This window comes from Papaver somniferum, chromosome 6 (assembly GCF_003573695.1).
Source record: "Papaver somniferum cultivar HN1 chromosome 6, ASM357369v1, whole genome shotgun sequence".
In the NCBI taxonomy this organism is placed as follows: Eukaryota; Viridiplantae; Streptophyta; class Magnoliopsida; order Ranunculales; family Papaveraceae; genus Papaver; species Papaver somniferum.
Window position 1 is genome coordinate 75,817,128 of NC_039363.1, and position 21,494 is coordinate 75,838,621.

General features: G+C 37.2%; 2 protein-coding genes across 3 annotated transcripts; one reads left to right on the plus strand and one right to left on the minus strand.

Moving 5' to 3' along the window:
• The first annotated feature begins 6,682 nt into the window (after positions 1 to 6,682).
• On the plus strand, positions 6,683 to 11,876 carry LOC113288026 (calcium permeable stress-gated cation channel 1-like). Of its 2 annotated transcripts, none has more exons than XM_026536953.1 (13): positions 6,683 to 6,845; positions 7,064 to 7,110; positions 7,551 to 7,898; positions 8,014 to 8,175; positions 8,301 to 8,436; positions 8,528 to 8,629; positions 8,777 to 8,908; positions 9,052 to 9,132; positions 9,225 to 9,565; positions 9,667 to 9,912; positions 10,042 to 10,366; positions 10,541 to 10,774; positions 11,214 to 11,876. In XM_026536953.1, the coding sequence occupies exons 3-13, from the start codon at positions 7,585 to 7,587 to the stop codon at positions 11,466 to 11,468; spliced, it is 2,328 nt and encodes a 775-aa protein (XP_026392738.1). In that variant the 5' UTR covers positions 6,683 to 6,845; positions 7,064 to 7,110; positions 7,551 to 7,584; the 3' UTR covers positions 11,469 to 11,876. The 2 variants fall into 2 exon arrangements, with proteins under 2 accessions (XP_026392738.1, XP_026392739.1); XM_026536954.1 differs by lacking the exon at positions 6,683 to 6,845 and adding an exon at positions 6,903 to 6,960 and having other exon boundaries at positions 11,214 to 11,468.
• Positions 11,877 to 13,428: 1,552 nt separating this feature from the next.
• Positions 13,429 to 14,740, minus strand: LOC113290950. Its single transcript, XM_026540532.1, has 2 exons — positions 14,676 to 14,740; positions 13,429 to 13,810 (listed from the first exon to the last, which is right to left on the minus strand). Exons 1-2 carry the CDS (start codon positions 14,738 to 14,740, stop codon positions 13,429 to 13,431), a joined length of 447 nt encoding a protein of 148 aa, XP_026396317.1.
• Positions 14,741 to 21,494: the final 6,754 nt, after the last annotated feature.

Below are 21,494 nucleotides of genomic sequence, written 5' to 3' on the forward strand. Positions count from 1 at the left end.
CGGCCGACCCCTTTTATTTACAACACTTGCTTGACTCTCAAGAGGTGGAGTTTCATTTGGATTCAAGTTTAAAACCGTTGGTGTAGTTGTTTCTTTCCTCGGACGACCTCTTTTCTTTTTAGCCGACTCCTCTTTGTATTGCGCCTCGGTATAGTCATGTCCGGATGGACCGCATTTTGTATTCAAATATTCTTTAATTTATTCCCTTTCTTCCGCCCTTGTCTTTGTGGTAGGTGGTCTACCCGTTGGATATTGTTTCGCCGGTTCTTCAAGTTCTTCCATAAAAGGGTAAACAATCGGCATCAACTTGTGCTTCATAGTTTGTTTGTCCAACCTATTCAACGTGGGGTACTTATCGAGGATTATTCTCCCAAGTTCCATGTCGCCAAACTCTTCATCGGGATCTTCTCTTGGAGCCGGTTTGAAAGATAGTTTCTTCGAATAAGGATCTATATCTTCAATCGGAATGGGAGTTTTACACCTACCAAGCATATGACGACATGGAAGTCCGATAGCCTTCATTATCCTACACTTACAAGGAAAGCTCGGGTCATCATAATTTTGATACAACTTGAGATGTTTCATCATGAAACGTATTGAGCAATGCGAGACGTTTCTATGTATATCAACAAGCAACCAATCATCCTCCTTAAACTCCTTCAACTTACGGAACCTACTTTCTTCGAATTGCTTTCTTATCTTGTCAATATCATTATTAGTATACTCATAGATAGCATGTTGCACCGTCACAATCCCATTTTGACTCGTGAAAAGTAGACCTTTTAGTCTCCCATGAGCTTTCTCTACCATACTTGTGGACTCAAGTTTGAAATGTTTATAGTCGTAAGTAAAAGCATACACAAACCTCTCTTTTTGTGGCGTCAACTATTGTCTCTTGCAATATTCCACTACTTTGGGGTAATTAGTGCACCAATCATCCTTGAACTCCTTCAAGTTTATCTCATATATTGCCACACTCATCGATCAAACCAACTTATCACACGCTTTCATGAATAACCCAAACTTGATCTCACCTTCTTTCCATTCTTCGTCTTCTTTCTTCTTCTTTTCCTCTCTCTCCACTTTAGTTAGTTTACTAAGACGTTCATCTTCCTCCTTTTCATGTTTATTACCTTTCTTTGCCTTTGGCTTTTGGATATGACTCCTAAAATTCTTTCTAAGATTGCATTGTATATGCCAAGTGCAAATCAAATTTTGTGCATTGGGAAAAACTATCCTCACGGCGTTCATTATTGCTTGCTCGTTGTCGGTCACTACAACCCCGGGAGTCTCGTCTTCGTGGTAGAGAAGCTTCAAAGTTTCCAATGCCAAAATATAGCTATCATCCTTCTCACGATCCATAAAACACCATGCCACCGTGAACGATTGCTTATCCGAGGTTTGTCCTACAATGTTCAACAAAGGCATGTTGTACCTATTAGTTTTATAAGTACAATCCATGAACAAAACTTGGTAAAAGCATGATAGACGCATTTATGTGTCTATTTTGATCTCAATTTCATATGTTGTTAGTACATTTATGTACTTATTTTGGCATTTTGTGTCTTTGTAGGTGTTTTTGGAGAAATAAGGTTTTGCGGCGAAATTGGCACGAATCGTGGTTTTTGCGCTCGTGGGAGAAAATTACTATACAGACCCCCATTTTGGATAAGAGGTACCGAAATTACTAAGGGGCACCCAATTGATAAGGTCTATCCTCTTTACTACTCACCACCACTTGCTATTCGCACCCCAGCAGAGGATTAGGGGGACACCCTTCTTCTTCACGATTTGAATTCTCAAATTTGGCGGGAAAAATGGATTTTCACGGGAAGAAATTAGGGTTTGATTTTTGGAGAGGTTATAGAGAGATTCAATCGCAAAAAACTTCTTGTATGGGCCTGTTTTGGCTTAATAGGAAAGGTATAGTTAATGGATTCGGTGAAGCTGAGATAGATAATCGATTTGAAGCAAGACAGTGTCGGAAATATACTCGGAGCTTCGCTGGAAGATTTGGGAAGAGGTTTGGACGAGAATTTAGTGGACTTTCTATTTGGATATGGACTGGGAATGATCCAGTACATCGAAACAGGAAAGGTAGTTGTTTGGAAACGTAAAGAATGGAAGGTTTGATGTCTTGCACGATTAAACAGGGAGGTGAAGGTTTCCGGGTATTTTTTCTCTTTCAATAATTAGCAGTTACGTGTAGAAAAGGAAAGAAGATCCTCTCTGAATATTTCATTACATCCTGCTAAGAATTGCAACAACTCAGAGGCCGCGTAGGAGGAAAAGAAGCAAGTTTTCAACCAGGTTTCGATAAAACAGGGAAGTTATCACATTTTCGGGAATTCCTGTTGATTAAAAGGAAGGTATGTGTGAAGTTAAGTGATGATATCTTCTCGAGAGATTTTACTCTATCTTTGGGAAGGTTTGAGTAATACGAAGACGCGTAGAAGGAAAGGAAAGAAGAAAAATAGACCGAGACTTGAGGAGAAGAAAAAAAAAAGAGTTATTCTCGGATTTTAGGACTATGTGGTGTATAAAAAGAAGCTACGAGACTCAGAGAAGGGTTGTCTAGAGTTTGGGTCGATAGAATCGGAGCAGAGAAGCGTAGGTGAAGTTGCAGGAATATTCACCTGCTGCTGGTGAAGAAGAGAAGCTGAAGAACATTGGACAGAGGAGGACAGTCGCAGAGGCAGTCTTATTCAAACAACAAAAGTATCGATGTTCAACAGATCTCATATATCACAAGCTTGTCATCTTTTCTCTGTAACAGTTCAAAACCCATTGTAACAGTCTGTTTGTAACGCCTTTGTAGCGTTGCAAACTGTCTGCTTTATTAGTTTTCTCTTGTTTTTCACACTTTTGAGCTATAAACACCTATTTTGAGAACGTGAATAATATGAGGAGCTAAACCCCATTTCTGAGGCGACAGAGGAAGTTATTTTTCCAACAAAAAGCGGTACAATCTATTTTATTTAATTTATTGTAATTATTATTATGATTATTTGCCTTGAACTATTATTGAATATGATTTTTATTTGAGTGATTGCGATCTATTTTGATGGAGTATGCTTAGTTTATAGACTCTTGATGTTTCATACTTGGTATTTACAATTATTACTTTTGAAAATTTATTAGTTGCAATATTTTAGAATCAAATTAAACGAGAAAATTGCATGAATATAAATATTTGGACCAAATCACTTTGAACTCGGAAAATAGTGGAATCTTAGCCTCAGTGTTCTTTTAATACTGATACCAACTTTGTCGGTGTTTGTTATAATTATTAGCGAGTTTTCTATTTAGTTTTGAATTTAAGTCTAAAGTTATCCTTCACAAGTTCGAGAATCGAATCACTTTTTACCACTATCTACAAATCACATCAAAGCACCGGCACAATTGAATCATATCGGGATGCGAAAGAAAAATACGATCCACATTCCCCTCCGATTACTCATGGTGTCTCACAGTGTAGTTGTATTTGTGTGCCAACCATTGTGATTCTTCCATTACCTTTCTTCCATCCCATTCAATTCTTTTGATAGTTGCCTTGGCCGCATAAATTGTAGACAATGAAGAAAGGTTATCGGGTTCGTCCCTCTTGAACTTACTAATGAGCTTGCTTGGTTTAATTCCCCAACTTTTTCTTACTTGTTCGAATTCGTGGCTTCAACTTGGCAAATTGGCAGTGTCCAACAAGACTTTCCGGATCTTTATGGTTATGCCTACCAACATCAACTCTACTCATTCTCCACATGTTATCGGTTTCTTTGTTCCTCCCAAAAATAATCTTGAATGGGCATCCGCACTTCTTTGACTTCGTTTTGTACTCTCTCGTCGTCTTCTTATCATACACATAACCCTTTCTCTTGTGACTTGCGTCCGGCGACCCATTACACTCTCATACCATTTCAAACCGCATATCTTTTTGTTGGGTGTTTTTCACTAGAACGCACATCTTCTCTTTTGCTTTCTCAATAACCCACTTGACCGCGTCGTCTTTTTCCTTCCACTCCAAATCATTAGCATAATGTGCGGAAGTATCAGGACCCCTAACACTGTGAGCTTGAGGATGATCCGTCATCGGTACCAATGCAATCTACAAAACATCACAAGTTAGTTGATATGTACTACAATAGTCGGCAGGGTCGATATATAAAACAACACCGACTAAAGAAAAACCGACATGGTCTAAGAATAACACAGTGCTGACCAAACTATAGTCGGCAGGGTCGACGTAGTCCCAACACTGCCGGCTTAAACATTTTCAAAACACATCTCCTATGTTGCAAAAAAATCTTATAGTTGGCAGGGTTCAAATTTTCGACCTTGCCGACTAAACACTGCTCATGAAAAGTCAGAGCATTATGCAATGAAGACCACGCTGGCATGATCGACAATCGTCGAACTTGCCGATACTGGGCAGCAAAAGTGAAAAAAGAAGCCAAAATCGATCATTTGCATGGAAAAATCACAATCTTCACCACGTAAGTTGTATACCTGATTACTTGCAGCTCCATTCTCTTCTTCTTGGTCATTGGATTCTACGTTTGGCTCAAGACATTCATCACTTCCATATCCATCTTGAGTTTGAGGAAAATAAAAGTGAGGATCATGCATATAATCCATTTGATCATGATTTGGTAAATCATCATACAAGTACTCATCTGTAGGAGGAAAGTTAGAAGACTCCCCCACTTCAAAATCAGGATTAGAATCACTCATATCACAAATTTCACAAAAACCCTAACTTTTACCCCCCAAAACTTCTTCTACTACTTCACTCTATCTCTCACTCTCAATTATTTCCAAATCCACTCATATAAATCAACTAACTAATCTAACTAATTTAACTAATCTAATCATTTCAATTAAATTAGTGTTAATCATTGCAGAGACAATTTAGCCATTTAGAAAACATATGGTTAATGAGTGGTTTCTTTTACTTCAAAATGACATAGCTTTTGTCTTATTAGGTATACCCCAATTAATCCCAATCAAGCTGGGAAAAAGAATTGTATCCTTGTTATCAGTTATTTTTCAGTTGTTTTGATAGTCAGAATAATCCAACAACGAAAAGGTTTTAGCAATGCACTAAAAAAGCTTTTGTGATGTGGACCAATGCTACGCTGTAAGGAAAAGTGATTACTTTAGAATGACAAAGAATTAGTACGTCCGCCTCCCTTTTTGATACAATTTGCTATTATATTTATATGTAAACAACGCGGAGCCACTTTCCACTCTGATACAAAGGTGTGCACTTAACAGTCAAGCATCCAGAAATAACCAATGAACATATATGCTTCTCTGTAATTAGAAATTACAAATGTGCGTATCGTGCATTTAAGTGCGTGACAACATTAGTAAAACTTTAATGGTCAAATGAAAAATGTTTTTTTTCTTAACATCCAATTTGAGAACTGAGAGCATATAAGAGATGACTGCAGTCACAAATTCAGTTTAAAGTGGTCAGGGAATTAATTACTACTACCAATTAGTAGTAAACTAAGAGAAGAATACAGTTAGTGTTTGTGTTACACTGTACACGGATCAAAGAGATCAGCGAAATTCCTAATTCAACGGAGAACTGGAAGTCTGGAAGAGCCTTCAAACTGAAACTATCAACGACAGAAAATATACGTATAAAATAATCGAAATTTGGAAAAGTTGGTAGGACGTGAAATAAGTTGCTCAACAAACTCATTCACAGTTTGCACTAGGGCTGCACAACGGGTAGGGTGGGTAGGATATGGTCTATACCCGCCACCTTACCCGTTTACTGGCGGTTAAGGAAATCTTTACCCGCCACCCTACCCGCCAAATAATGGATAGGGTAGGATACGGTTAAAAAATTGGCGGGTAGGGTAGGGTTGGCGGATATGAGTAGGGTATGTGCACCCCAAGGTAGGGTGGGTAGGATATGGCCTATACCCGCCACCCTACCCGTTTACTAGCGGTTAAGAAAATCTTTACCCGCCACCCTACCCGCCAAATAGTGGATAGGGTAGGATACGGTTAAAAAAATGGTGGATAAAATAGGATTGGCGGATATGGGTAGGGTATGTGCACCCCTAGTTTGCACTCCTCCAAAGGAAAAACACAGTATGTTTGTTTTGTTATTACACCGCGGACCCTATGGGGACCGATGCCACCACGCGGAAATTCACAACATAAAGGAAATTGTACAATTGCACATATTTGCGACTAAAGACTACCTCACCCATCATCTGCACTATACACGTTACATACACGGCCTGGCTGGCAGCACCAAAAAGATCAATTACTTGGATGAGGAATACTTGCAACTTGGAACGCCGTATAACCGTGTCGGCACCTTAGTGATTTTTTTCTCCCGACGTGAATTTTTTTCTTTCAGAAAACGGAAATAAAAACACATCCGTTTTCCTCGGAGGGCATTGAATTACCGATTCCATTTTGGATTGCATGGGTTACAGAATTGCTTTCACAGTTTCACTCCACATATTAAGAATCACGTACACAAAGAGGTGGTGGTCACGTCCCTTCATCATTCATCCAACGGTTATATTGTCACGTGTTTTATCGCCGACACATCGATATATATTTCTCAACGGTTACTTTTTACTCCATCTCTAAAATTCTAGAAATTAAGAGAATCATAAATAAATACAAATAAACAAAAAAAAAGGGCGTAAAACATACACTTACTTAATCCATTCCATCTTTTTCCTATGAGTCTCAATTGTTCGATTTGATAAATATCTCTTTCCTGTTTTCCGCCTTTCCCTTTCCCTCTTTACAGAAAATAATTACCACTCCTTCAATTTTAGTGTGCTACAGTCAGAGAATATCAAAGCCAACAGGTTTGGTTTTTCTCTGTTAATTTTCCAATTTTGTTCTTAACTTTGATTGAGCTTGAAGCCAACTTTGATAACGTGAATTTTAAAGTGTTCTTTACTTTTGAAGATCTAGAGAACAGTTTAGTTACATTGTTAGGTTTTTGGTCTATTTAGTAGTCTTTTTTGTTTGATTATACTGGTGATCAGAGTAGATGACATTTGGTTTTGTGGTGTTTTATTAGGTCTGCCTGAAGCAATAGGGTTTAAGAATTTCGGATGCTAATTCAGTGTAAGAACTTTCTCTTTTTAACTTATAATTATATACCATGCTATTTTTGGGTTGGATTCTTATTTATCGCAATTCTTTTATCTACAAAATCTTTTGATGCCCCTTTTTAGTAATTCTTTTTTTGGCTTGTTTAAGCTGGTTTTCGTAAACGAGATCAGTTGATTTGGGAATTTTCGATTTATGCAAGGGTCAATTTTGATAGGATGCTAGTGAGTTGGTAGAATTTCTAGGTTGATTTAGATGCACAGGATATTGAAGTCATTAGACGTGAATAAAATGGGTTTTGGTGAGAGTGTAGTCGATCAGAACATGATGTAACTGCTTAAGTTTGTTCCAACATGATTGAATAATTTATCTTTCCCTAAAACTCCGAAACTGTAGTTTTTTTTGGCTACATTTATATTAGGCTGAAGCTAAAGAGCTTACTCACTCAATTACAGGAAAATAGGTATCTTATTTTTCTGCTAAGGATCCATGGCATCACTTGGCGACATAGGACTTGCGGCAGCTATCAATATACTCAGTGCATTTGCCTTTCTTGTGGCCTTTGCTGTATTGCGACTTCAACCTTTTAACGATAGAGTATACTTCCCGAAATGGTATCTCAAGGGTCTAAGACACAGTCCAGCTGGGACAGGAGCAGCAGTGAGCAAGTTTGTAAATTTGGACTTAAGATCATACTTGAAATTCTTAAATTGGATGCCAGCTGCGCTGAAAATGCCAGAACCGGAACTCATTGAACATGCAGGACTTGACTCTGCAGTTTACTTGCGGATTTACTTGCTGGGGTACCAAACCTATTACTTATCTTTTAGGTTTTGTTAAATATGTATTCATCGTACCATGGGTTAAGCATCTGTCTTCTGTTTTTGTGTTTTCTAACATTACTTTATTGTGTTGCAGCCTTAAAATCTTTGTTCCTATCACACTTCTTGCTTTTGTGATCCTAGTTCCTGTCAATTGGACTAATAAAACGCTTGAACTGGAAAGAATAAAAGATCCAAAGTTTGAGTTTAACGACATCGATAAACTTTCTATTTCAAATATTCCTGTAGGGTCTCAGAGGTACGTTTCCGTGCATAAATGTTATAATTCGCATACTGACGCAATGCACATATTTAGTATCAAGTATGCCGAAGTGGCAATGTTTAAGTTACTGCCCAACTAAGTATTTATTCTTCCTGTCTCAGGTTTTGGACTCACTTAGTTATGGCTTATACTTTTACCTTCTGGACATGCTACACGTTGTACAGAGAATATGAACGTGTAACATCAATGAGGCTGCATTTTCTTGCTTCTGAACATCGCCGGCCGGATCAGTTTACCGTAAGATTAGCACTGTAGTTGTCACTGGTGTAACTGATTTACTTTATTGAGTAATCTGCGAGCTCTGATGTTTATGTACGTGGTTGCGCAGGTTCTTGTTAGAAATGTGCCATCGGATCCTGATGAAACAGTTAGCGAACTTGTTGAACATTTTTTCTTAGTAAACCATCCAGATAATTATCTTACAAACCAGGTCAGTCGCTGCATTTCGTTGGAAAAATAACTGCATCTTACCTACAAAAATATATTATGTTTCTGCTGAACAATCTTTTTACCTTTCTTTTGTTAATATTCTCAATGTTTGAGCTATTTTATCTAATCTAGAAATACATCTGTGCAGGTCGTGTACAATGCTAACAAGCTCACTGACATGGTCAAGAAGAAGAAGACATTGCAGAACAAGCTCGACTATAACCAGCTTAAATATTCTAGAAGTCAAGCTAAAAACAAAGATGAAAGACCGACTACAAAGGTTATATTAGTTATGATATGGAAAATTGCATGCAATTCTATGGTCGTCATTTTATGTCAATTTCTCTATTGGAGAAGTTCTTAATCCTCTGTATTAGCAGAGTCGAGTATTAATCTCTTTGTTTTATTTTGTTTGTTGATTAGACTGGTTTTCTTGGTCTCTGGGGAGAAAAGGTGGATGCAATTGAGTATTACACAACTGAGATAGATAAGCTATCTGGAGATGTAAGTATTTGTAGATTCCATACAGCTTTTTTAGGCTGCTCATGATCTGGTTTGGCTATTAAATTCATGGTGTCTGAATTTTCAATTTTCAGATAGCAGCAGAAAGAGAAAAGATTATGAGCAGCCCGAAGTCCATCATGCCAGCAGCTTTTGTTTCGTTTAAAACACGATGGGCTGCTGCTGTCTGTGCACAAACTCAGCAAACCAGAGATCCAACCATGTGGTTGACTGAATGGGCCCCTGAACCTCGTGATGTATATTGGCACAATCTTGCATTGCCATTTGTTCAACTAACGGTTAGGAGATTGATAATAGGTGTTGCATTCTTCTTCCTTACCTTCTTCTTTATGATCCCGATAGCATTTGTTCAAACCCTAGCAAATATTGAAGGAATCAAGAAAGTTGCCCCTTTTTTGAAACCCCTAATTGATATGTGAGTACATCCTCTCTACCTTCTTATTTGGTGTAAGATTCCTTATGTCGTTCACTATCTTTTGCTATTAGAGATCTCATGATAGCTTGAGTTTGTTGCAGGCCTGTAATCAAAGCATTCATTCAAGGTTTTCTACCTGGAATTGCTTTAAAACTTTTCCTCATCTTCCTACCTTCAATATTGATGTTAATGTCCAAAATTGAAGGCTTCATCGCACTATCTGCTCTTGAGAGAAGAGCCGCATCTAGATATTATCTCTTCCAAATCGTCAATGTATTCCTTGGAAGTATAATTGCTGGAACTGCGTTTCAACAGCTAGATAAATTTATCCATCAGTCACCAAGCGAGTATGTTGTTTTCACACCCACTGTAAATCTTTGATTTCTACAAAGAATAGATAATTAGTTAGGAACTAATCCTGCTGGTATTTCTTCTCTAGACTTGTCTCATGTACAGAAATCTGATTTGTCTTGTAGAATTCCGAACACGATTGGTGTATCTATTCCGATGAAAGCAACATTTTTCATAACTTACATAATGGTTGATGGATGGGCTGGAACTGCTGGTGAGATTCTAAGGTTAAAACCCTTGATCATCTACCACTTAAAGAATTTCTTTTTGGTAAAGACTGAGAAGGATAGAGAAGAAGCAATGGATGCAGGAAGCCTTGGATTTAACACAGGAGAACCTCAAATACAATTATATTTCTTAGTTGGGCTTGTTTATTGTGTGGTGACTCCTTTCCTGCTTCCATATATCATAGTCTTCTTCGCGCTAGCTTACGTTGTATATCGCCATCAAGTAAGTAATTGCCTGATCGGTCATTTTTTAGTTTTTGTTAATAATATTAGAACTTTGAAATAACTAAAAGTAATTACCAAAAGTCGTAATTATATATTGCTGATAGATTTCTCTTCCTGTTTAACCCATTAAAGTAATTTCCACTTAATGATAAGTTTTATGACTACAATGTAGATTATAAATGTTTATAATCAAGAGTATGAGAGTGCGGCAGCATTCTGGCCTGATGTTCATGGACGGATTATAACTGCATTGGTAATCTCACAACTCCTGCTGATGGGGTTGTTAACTACAAAAGAAGCTAAGCAGTCAACACCGCTCCTCATTGCGCTTCCTGTATTGACAATTTGGTTCCACCGATATTGCAAAAACCGTTTTGAACCTGCATTCATTAGATTTCCATTACAGGTTTGTGACACTCCATTACTCATCTTTATTTGTTATTGTCCGTGTTGTATTTTTTTTACGTGTTTGATTAGGCTTGTATCACCATGCAGTCCTAGCTTGGTGGATGTGCAGGATGGTCATTCCATTAAGCTTATTTTATATTATCTTGGTGGATGTGCAGGATGGTCATTCCATTAAGCTTATTTTATATTAAAATAGGGCTAGAACTGTACATTAATAACCGTAGCCATGCAGTCCTAGCTTGGTGGATGTGCAGGATGGTCATTCCATTAAGCTTATTTTATATTAAAATAGGGCTAGAACTGTACATTAATAACCGTAGCCATGGGTGTCAGCGAGTAACAAGTCAACTGCACTTCACGCTAATCCTCTTGATTTAGAATTCTAAAGAACAATACAAAGTAAAACTAATCTACCATTCATTTGATGTGTAATGTAGGAGGCGATGATGAAAGATACACTGGAACGTGCAAAGGAACCAAACTTGAATCTGAAAGGGTACCTTCGGAATGCGTATATTCACCCAGATTTCAAAGGTGAAGATGATGATCACAGTGCTGCATACAACGAAGAAAAGGAAAGAGAGAATTTGGTTCCCACAAAACGCCAATCTCGTAGGAATACACCACTGCCAAGCAGATACGGTGGATCATCATCACCCACTTTATCTGAGGTTGCCCACGAAGAACCTTAAGCTTTATCCGAGGTTGCTCATGAAGTACTGTAACTTATACATCAAACTTTCCATTTATCTTCACGGACGGGGTCACAAGTAGAAGTTGGTACAAGTGGTGGCTTTCTGTACAAATTCAAGAAGATTGCGTGTACATATGCACAGAGGCACTGGACACAGAGTGCATCTGGTCTTTTGGACCACTGAAAACATTAGCACGACCAGCTGCCGACTTCATTTAAAGGGTTTGTATTTTTCCAGTGAAGTAAAAAATGTAACTTGGTGCGGGTTATATAAGTATAGATCAGTTTAAGTTAAACTTGCTGAAAAAGTACTCAAATTTGTGTGAAGTGTCTTTATTATTCACAGGATATGATTTTAGCTGCTCAGTTGGTAGAGAAATGCTTCTTTGCAAGATTTTCTTTGGCAGTGCAAGTCTTTTTTTTTTTCTTTTGCACCCCAGAAGAAGTGGTGAATATGGTGATGTTTGACAAACCCGTGAATAGTGATACGAAATTTACTCCGGTAATTAGGAGTTGGGCTCGATTAAACAGGTATAAGTTTTAGACAAGTTTCAACAGTCTTGTGACCCCTCCCTGTCCACAGGATGATCCTCCAAGTATCATTGCAGATGTTTTAGACTTAGAAAGTAGGAACTGAATCTGCAATTTGGCAATTTGGATGTGTCTGTATTTGAGTTTGTCTGTTTTTTAGCCTTTAATAAATCTCCTTCTGGGCTCGATTAAACAGGTATAAGTTTTAGACAAGTTTTAACAGTCTTGTGACCCCTCCCTGTCCACAGGATGATCCTCCAAGTATCATTGCAGATGTTTTAGACTTAGAAAGTAGGAACTGAATCTGCAATTTGGCTGTGTCTGTATTTGAGTTTGTCTGTTTTTTAGCCTTTAATAAATCTCCTTCTTTGCTAAAAAAAAAAAAATGAAAAGTTTACGACGTCTAGTTTTCTTCCAAAAATGCTAAACGTGGGACAAAAGGAAAGAAAAAAAGTGGGACAAATGCAAGACTGAGAGAAAAGTTAAGGAAAAACATGGTGTCCATCCATGGCTTCCCACAAAAGCACCCCCACCTTTCTAACATGGTGTCCATCCATGGCTTCTTTGCAAGATTTTCTTTGGCAGTGCAAGTCTTTTTTTTTTCTTTTGCACCCCAGAAGAAGTGGTGAATATGGTGATGTTTGACAAACCCGTGAATAGTGATACGAAATTTACTCCGGTAATTAGGAGTTGGGCTCGATTAAACAGGTATAAGTTTTAGACAAGTTTCAACAGTCTTGCGACCCTCCCTGTCCACAGGATGATCCTCCAAGTATCATTGCAGATGTTTTAGACTTAGAAAGTAGGAACTGAATCTGGAATTTGGCTGTGTCTGTATTTGAGTTTGTATGTTTGTTAGCCTTTAATAAATCTCCTTCTGGGATCGATTAAACAGATATAAGTTTTAGACAAGTTTTAACAGTCGTGTGACCCCTCCCTGTCCACAGGATGATCCTCCAAGTATCATTGCAGATGTTTTAGACTTAGAAAGTAGGAACTGAATCTGCAATTTGGTTGTGTCTGTATTTGAGTTTGTCTGTTTTTTAGCCTTTAATAAATCTCCTTCTTTGCTAAAAAAAAAGAAAAAAAAAGAAAAGTTTACGACATCTAGTTTTCTTCCAAAAATGTTAAACGTGGGACAAAAGGAAAGAAAAAAAGTGGGACAAATGCAAGACTGAGAGAAAAGTTAAGGAAAAACATGGTGTCCATCCATGGCTTCCCACAAAAGCACCCCCACCTTTCTAACATCTTTTTTGTCCGGCTTCTAGTCGGGTCGGTTTTCCTCTCATTAACTACCAAAACAAGTAAATAAACTGGGCAATTGTAGTCTGATGAAAAGACCTTCTTAATACTAGTTCTAGCTAGCTTATCAACTGCAATGTTACAAGATCTTTTTTGAAAAGTAACCTTACAAGACTCTAAATCAACTATAGAATTTTCTGACAATCTGAGATGATGTTCTGATCTTCCCATTGAAAATCCTCAACTCTACCATTACAACAGTTAACAACAGACCTATTATCTCCTTCTACAATGACATTCTGGTACTTCATTAGATTGATCCATTGAAGAGCTTTAAGAAGTATCAAAGATTCAGCTTGGTTCACATCTCTGGCCCTGGCTGAGTAGGCCATTGCTGCCACAAATATCCCTGCATGATCACGAACGATCAAAGCAAAACCCGCATTAGAATTCTGAGAGTAAAATGAAGCATCAATATTTATTTTTAGCCAATTTTCAGGTGGTTTTTTCCAACTTTCAGCTGGAGCAATGCAGTTTCTAATGTGTGATTTATGCTGGGTTCCTGAGCTGTTCAAACCAATGCAGTTAGTGTAAGCAATTATTCTATGCAAAACACTTCTAGGATGATAAGATTTCTTCTCAAAGATCTTTTCGCATCATGCTTTCCATATGCGCCATAAAGTGCAGGCTTTATTGTTTGCTTCCAGGGAGCCATCTTCAGAGAACCAAGAGCTTATCCAATCTTTGAGATAGGAATGAGCTTGTTTTGACTGATGTAGAGCAGCAGAAATACCAAACCAGATTGTGTCTGTGTAGCTCCAATTACATAGCAAGTGAGTGGCAGTTTCCTCTTCATTATTGCAGAAAGTGCATAAATTGCTTATATCCTGTTTATACTTGCTGATATTTCTGTTGACTGGAAGGATTTCATGATAGCATTTCCACAGGAATTGTTGGATCTTGTTAGGTACTTCCATGTGCCATAACTTTAACCATTGATGCTCCTGAAGAGGGTTATTCTGCTGATGCAGACCTTGAGATTTTATCAGTTCTGTGTAAGGAGATTTAGCTGTGAATCTCCCACTTCTAGTTAAGGACCACCTTATTCTATCTTTTCTTGACTCAGGAATTATGATGTGTAATATCTGTTGAATTTAGGTGTTGCACATTCCAAGTCCTGGCTTCAGTGTTTATGTAATCTGAAACTTTTAAAGAAGTATCTCGATGAGTTTGTGATGAGGCTGAGAGATTAGACTCTCTTTCTTCAGTTGTATGGAACCAAAAATATTTGTGATCCAGAATTGAATTTCCATATCCTACTTCCCATGTGTAATGTTTCTTTATGAGTTGTAGCAAAGTTTGGATGCTTTTCCAGATCCAATCAGCCAGAAGATCTTTCCCTCTGAAATATCTAGCTTCTAGAATTTGATACCACATAGCTTGTTCTTCATTAACCAACCTCCATGCCAGTTTTTCCAGCAAAGAAATATTTACCATCTTTAAGTTACTTAGCCCTAAACCTCAATATCTTTTTGGCATACCAATCTTTCCCCATGAGATGGGATTTCCTCCTTTTCCATTTTTTTTGCACCAGAAATAACTTCTTTGGATTCTGTTAATTCTTGTGATTGTTTTTTCTGGGACCTCAAACAGGTCCATTTGATAGTTTGTAAAGGTGCTTAAAGATGCTTGAATTTGAGTGGTTCTTCCCGCCTGAGATGTTAGCTTTCCTTCCCAAGTTTGTAATTTATTTTCTATTGTGGGTATAGAAGGATCAAAGAATTTATCTCTTCTTCTAGGATCTTGAAGAAAAGATCCTAAGTACTTCTCATCCTCTTTCATTTGTCTCATTTGAAGAATCTGAAGAATATTAGTACAAGTTTCTTGTTTTAATTTCTTGCTGAAGAAGACATTGGATTTCTCTAAGTTAACTAGATGAGGTGGTGAAATTGTAGATGATTTCCTTCAGATTTGTTATTGACTTTGTTGAAGATTTAGAGAATAAGATGCAGTCATCTGCAAATAGTAGGTGAGTGATTGCAGGTCCTATTTTAGCCGGAATGACTGGCTCAATAATTTTTTCTTTAGCAGCATTTGTAAGGAGTCTGCTTAATCCTTCCATACAAAAAATGAATAGATAAGGTGAGATTGAATCACGTAACCTAAGTCCTCTTGAGGGGGAGAAGAATTATGTTCGTGTGCCATTGATGAGAATTGATATTCTAGCTGTGCTGAGGCAGTGTTGAATCAGTTGACACCACTTTGAGAGAAACCCATATGAGCCATGACTTGTTGAAGAAAATCCCATTCCATCCTATCAAATGATTTTTCCATGTCTAGTTTAATCCCCACAATACCCTGAATAGCTTTTGTGTATTTCATGTAATGCATCATTTCATGTGCTATTATCACATTGTCTTGTATATTTCTTCCTAGGACATATGCAGTGTTAGAGCATTGATCGGTCGAACTCGCAAGCGTTGCTATCTCAAGCTTGTTTGTCAAGTTTAGTTGTCAAAACTATAAATCTTACTTATAGCTAAGTCTCAGATTAGGATAGTAAGTATAGTTGAGCTTTAGACTCCACGGCGTTCATCGATTGAAGACGTAGAAATACTCAAGAGAACTTGTGGAACTTCATCAACAAAAGGTATGTGGAGACTTGAACTTATCTATCACTTAAAAGTCTATGTACTCTATTTCCTGTTTGAGACAAAAGTCATATTGCTATATAGACTTCAATTATACACATTTGCTATTTCGAGCCGAGTTTATCTCGCTTATCTATTTCTCGAAATATGTGTTGGTAAGCTTTCGCTTTAGCCAAGTTCATCTTTACTCGTGACGAAAGTCATGTTGATTATTTCAATAACTTGAAAATCGCTTTGATGAAAATAACTTGTGAATAACAACTATTTTAACATCCTCTAAGAAAGTTTCAATGATTGAAATGAGAGTTTAGAACAAGTAACCATGTTTGGATATAAACATAGTGTGTTCTTACATTTGTGTAAAATTCCAAAACCGGGAACCTAAAATATGCGTACTTGTACGCTTACCGGCGGTTGTTGGAAACTCGGGCAAGTATACGTACTCGCACGCATACTGGCAGAAGCTTCACGTCCGTGAATTTTTGCTGGAGTTTGGAAGTGTGAATTGGTATGTGTACCCGTACGCGTACTGGCGTAACCAAACTCGGTCCGGATACATAGGTATGCTTACCCGTTTGCATACTTAAGTAGGTTACTTTCTAAAATCTCGAACTAAAATATTTATATAATAAGGAATGTAATCTTTGCAAACCGTGGCTATAATGTTCATGAATTGATTTGAGTGAATCAAAACCGGTTTTGCTTCGATTGTGTCTTGTATACTTCTATGAGATCTAAGCAATTGAACAACTCTCTAACTAGTTCATTTGAGTCATTTGAAATAGTTATGGTAAAGATGAATCAGGTTGATATGAAAGTGCTCATATGGCTAACCATTGGTTAACTATTGTTGAACCAGATAAGTGTACATGTTTAAGTACGGTTACTCAAACCTAAATGAAGTTACATTCCATTTGTGTATAACAAGCTAAGTTCGATCTAACGGTTGAAAGATATTAGATTGAATCTAATCATTTTTTCATCTAACGGTGAATATTGAATGCTTTGTTACCAAGGTAACTTAGATTTCAAATCCTGATTTGAAATCTATATAAAGGAGAACTCTAGCAACTGGGAAACCTAATCCCCACACCTCCTGTATGATACTAGTTGTATAAGATAGAGTCGATTCTCCTTTAACCTAAGGTTTTTCACGAAACCCTGTTGGTTAACGATTTAAAGACTTCATTGGGATTGTGAAGCCAGACCCAACTATTTTCTCTGTAGTTGCGTGATATGATCTTGCTGTTTTTTATCGTGATTGAGTGAAATCGTAAGATTGGCTTGAAATTTATATCTCCGGTAGGAAAAATAGAAAAGTAGTCACAAACACCTTCGTCTCATCGTTTATGATTCCACAATATCTTGTTTCGTTAATCGATTTAGATTATTGTGAGGTGATTGATAATACTAGGTTGTTCTACGGGAATATAAGCCTGGGTTATCAATTGGTTCTTGTTCACCTTGATTTATCAAAAGACGGAACAAAAACTCGTAGGTATATCTTTTGGAGACAGATTAATCTATTCAATAGAATTTTTTGTGTGATCCATATTTTTTTATCAAGTCTTCGACTTTGGGTCGTAGCAACTCTTAGTTATGGGTGAGATCAGCTAAGGGAATCAAGTGCGTAGTATCCTGCTGGGATCAGAGACGTAAGGAGCATCACTGTATCTTGAATCAGTATGAGATTGATTAGGGTTCAACTACATTCCAGACCGAAGTTAGCTTTGTAGTAGGCTAGTGTCTGTAGCGGCTTAATACAGTATGGTGTTCAAATCTGGACTAGGTCCCGGGTTTTTCATGCATCTGCGGTTTCCTCATTAACAAAACTTTTGGTGTCTGTGTTATATCTTTTCTGCATTATATTTTTGTTATATAATTGAAATATCACAGGTTTTGTTAAGATTCGATTAAACGGTTGAAAGATATTAGCTTAGAGAAATCAGGTTTTTCATCTAACGGTGAATATTGAATGCTTTTTTACCAAGGTAACTTAGATTGCAAACCCTGATTTGAAAACTATATAAAGGAGACATCTAGCAATTGGAAAAACTAATCCCCACACCTCCGGTGTGATACTAGTTAGTTTACTAGAGTCAATTCTCCTTTAACCTTAGGTTTCTTTCCGAGACCCTGTAGGTTAACGACTGAAAAGACTTCATTGGGATTGTGAAGCCATATGAAACTACTTCTCTTGTAGTTGAGCGATCTGATCTTGCCATTTTCTATCGTACGAGTTCAATTGAATAATTGACTTGAGATTATATCTCCGATAGGGCAAGATAAAAAGAAATCACAAACATCTTCGTCTCATCATTTGTGATTCCGCAACATCTTGTTTCGCTACCATACGATTAAGATTGTTGTGAGGTGATTGATAATACTAGGTTGTTGTTCGAGAATATAAGTTCGGATTATCAATTAGTTCATGTTTACCTTGATTTATCAAAAGACGAAACAAAAACTCTTAGGTCTATCTGTGGGAGACAGATTTACCTATCATAGACCTTTTTGTGTGATACAGATTTGTTTATCAAGTCTTTGACTTTGGGTCGTAGCAATTCTTAGTTGTGGGTGAGATCAGCTAAGAGAATCAAGTGCGTAGCATCCTGCTGGAATCAGAGATGTAAGGAGCACGACTGTACCTTGAATCAGTGTGAGATTGATTAGGTTTCAACTACATTCCAGACCGAAGTTAGATTCGTAGTAGGCTAGTGTCTGTAGTGGCTTAATACAATGTGGTGTTCAAATCTGGACTAGGTCCCGGGGTTTTCTGCATTTGCTGTTTCCTCGTTAACAAAACTTCTGGTGTCTGTCTTATTTCTTTTCCGTATTATATTTTGTTATATAATTGAAATATCACAGGTTCTACGTTTAATCGATCAATTGGTAAGTCCAACCTTTGGTTGTTGATTGAAATTGATTGATCCTTGAACATTGGTCTTTGGTACCGTTCAAGTTTTTTCTCTTATATTCAATCAGGCTCACAAATTCTTATTTGTTTGATTGCAGATTGAATTGAGATATAACTCTTTGATATACTTTTTATTAAGATTGAGTCTGACTGTCTAGTTGATTCTCTTGAAAGTATATTGGAGTTAGTCCATACAGATTTCTAAGAAAAATATTGGGTGAGGTTGTTAGACCCCCGCTTTTTCAATTGGTATCAGAGCATGCAAACACGTTTAGGACCTCGTAAGTCTGTGTTTGTACTGTTCTGACTCTATGGACAGAAGTGTTATCTCAATAAACGTACCACCAGTCTTCAATGGCTCGAATTACCTTTGGTGGAAAATTGCGATGCGTGCCTTTCTTCAAGCGCGTGATTTTCAATCATGGGTTTATGTTGTTAATGGCTATAGTCCTCTGGTTATTACAATAGGCATAGTAACTGTTTCAAAGGATATTGGTGATTATGATGCTGCCGAGATTCTTGTTGCGAAGAAAAATTCTGACGGCCTGAATGCAATCATCCATGCCATTACCCTAGATCTTCATCACCATGTGACTACGTGCACTTGGTCTAATGATGCTTGGGATATCTTAGAAATCTTATTTGAAAGGAATACCTGTGAAAAAAGAAGCTATGCTTCAAAACCTAAATTATGATTGGGAAAACCTTCGTATGGTATATGAAGATTCTTTTGATGAGTTTAGGCATAAAGTGTCTGAAATTGTTAATGCATCTTTTGCATTTGGTAAGACTATTCCTGAAAAGGACATTATGATGAAGATTCTCAGATCTCTGCCATCTAGATACGATTCTAAGAAACACGCCATCGTTGAGGGAAATAACCTTGATGTGCATTCCAGAAATACTCTTGTTGGGAAGTTAAAAATATTTTATCATGAGATTACATCCAAATCCGGAAAGGATGTGGCTTTCAAAGCACAAAAGAACACTAAATTACTTGATAAAAGTAAAAGTGTTTGCATCTATGAAGATGATCTTTCTGAGACTGATTCATCAGATGAAGATCTTGACAAGTCAGTCCACTTGATCACAAGACTGTTTAGGGATATTCTTTTGAAGAGAAGTAAACGGTTCTCCAGAGATAAACCCAGGTCATCAGTTAAACCTCATAATCGTGTTCCTCCTAAAAAAAGGGATAATGATGAAACTGATGATGAGGATATGCCTTTGTGATTTAAGTGTAAAGGTTTTGGTCATTTTGAAAATGAGTGTCCAAATCATAAAAAATACACTGGGAACAAAGGTCTAGCTACAACTCTTGATGAAATGTCTGACAACTATGATTCTAATGAAGACGAACAGTCAAGTGTTGCACTTCTTTGTGAAAATATTGATTTTGATAATTGTAGCAATACATACATCAATCTTGATATTCTTTCAGAAGAAATCTCAATCGATCTAGAAGAAAAAATGGATCTACATGTTTCTACTGAAAACTCTTTTTCTGATCTTTCAGGTTCCACTACGTGTCTAGCCGCATACACATCTCGGGCGTCTGAATCATCTTCCAGGTTGACATGCTCTTATTGTTCTCTCAAAGGTCATGAACTTTAAAAATTGTTTCAAGTACAAACAAAAAACGAGATATGTCAACAAACTTCAACGAAGAGCGAATCAATTAGCAAACAAGCTCAAACTTGTTCAAAAATCATCAGAGGTATGTAAACGCATCTCTTCTTCAAAGAAGTTAGTTTCCAAAGAGAAGACTAGATCATCAGAAAGAAATTTATGGTCTAAACACTATGAGAAATAGGGCTCTATGAATTCCTTTCGAAAAGGATATGGTGGACAGATTATTGTTCACCCCAGCACAACTTAAATTATATTGGTTAGTGCATCTTGTCTCATGTGCCTGATCAAAAGAGACAAGATTTTGCACGCCTCAGGCTTTAGGAAAAGAAAATTCTTTTAGATTATTTTGATTTTCTTTTTCTTGTTTTTGCTCTGTGAGCATTGTAAAGTCTGGAATTCGTGCCGCCATTCATATCTGATTGATATTGGAAAGGACTTTCCTGTTTAATCAATAAAAGAGGGTCATTCACGACAATTCTACCCTCTTTAGGGTTAAGAGTTGTGCGTACGTGAACTGATGTGCTTAAAATTTCCGTAACCCTACATTCCTTTTTCTTTCACTTGAAACTCTTTTATCATAAGACTGCTTTTTGAGATTATCTTGTGATTTCCTCACACAATTCCGCTTATATGGATACTCCAAGCATTATGTCGACTGATGAAAAATATATTAATATGATTGTTAAACTATCAATCATGAAGTAAAAAGATAAATCTCCGTTGCCTCCAACTTTGAAAAGAAAAAGGAGGAATGTGAGGAAGCCAAGAGATGTTCCTTAAAATTCTCAGAAGTTTTCTGATGTTCTTGAAGAGTTGAAGGAAACAAGGAAGGAGATTCAGCAAATAAAGGCTTTTGTGTTTAAGACTCTTGAAATTCAGAAAGCCCCGGTTCGACATCAGTCAAGAAGGTTTGTTGATACCAACTCCTTTCTTCATGAACCTTATGTCCCAATGGATGTTGACGACTAGGAGTTCGGGGACGATAAAGAATTTTTCAAAGGTCTTAATGTCTAGGAAACTTCTTATGGGAATTTATTCTTATATTTTTAAG

Coding starts and splice junctions, on each gene's coding strand:
- LOC113288026 (XM_026536953.1), top strand. CDS start 7,585: ATGGCATCACTTGGCGACATAGGACTTGCGGCAGCTATCAATATACTC. Junction 7,899..8,013: donor TTGCGGATTTACTTGCTGGG/GTACCAAACCTA, acceptor ATTGTGTTGCAG/CCTTAAAATCTTTGTTCCTA. Junction 10,775..11,213: donor TCATTAGATTTCCATTACAG/GTTTGTGACACT, acceptor TGTGTAATGTAG/GAGGCGATGATGAAAGATAC.
- LOC113290950 (XM_026540532.1), bottom strand. CDS start 14,740: ATGGTAAATATTTCTTTGCTGGAAAAACTGGCATGGAGGTTGGTTAAT. Junction 13,811..14,675: donor AATGAAGAACAAGCTATGTG/GTATCAAATTCT, acceptor TGGTTTGAACAG/CTCAGGAACCCAGCATAAAT.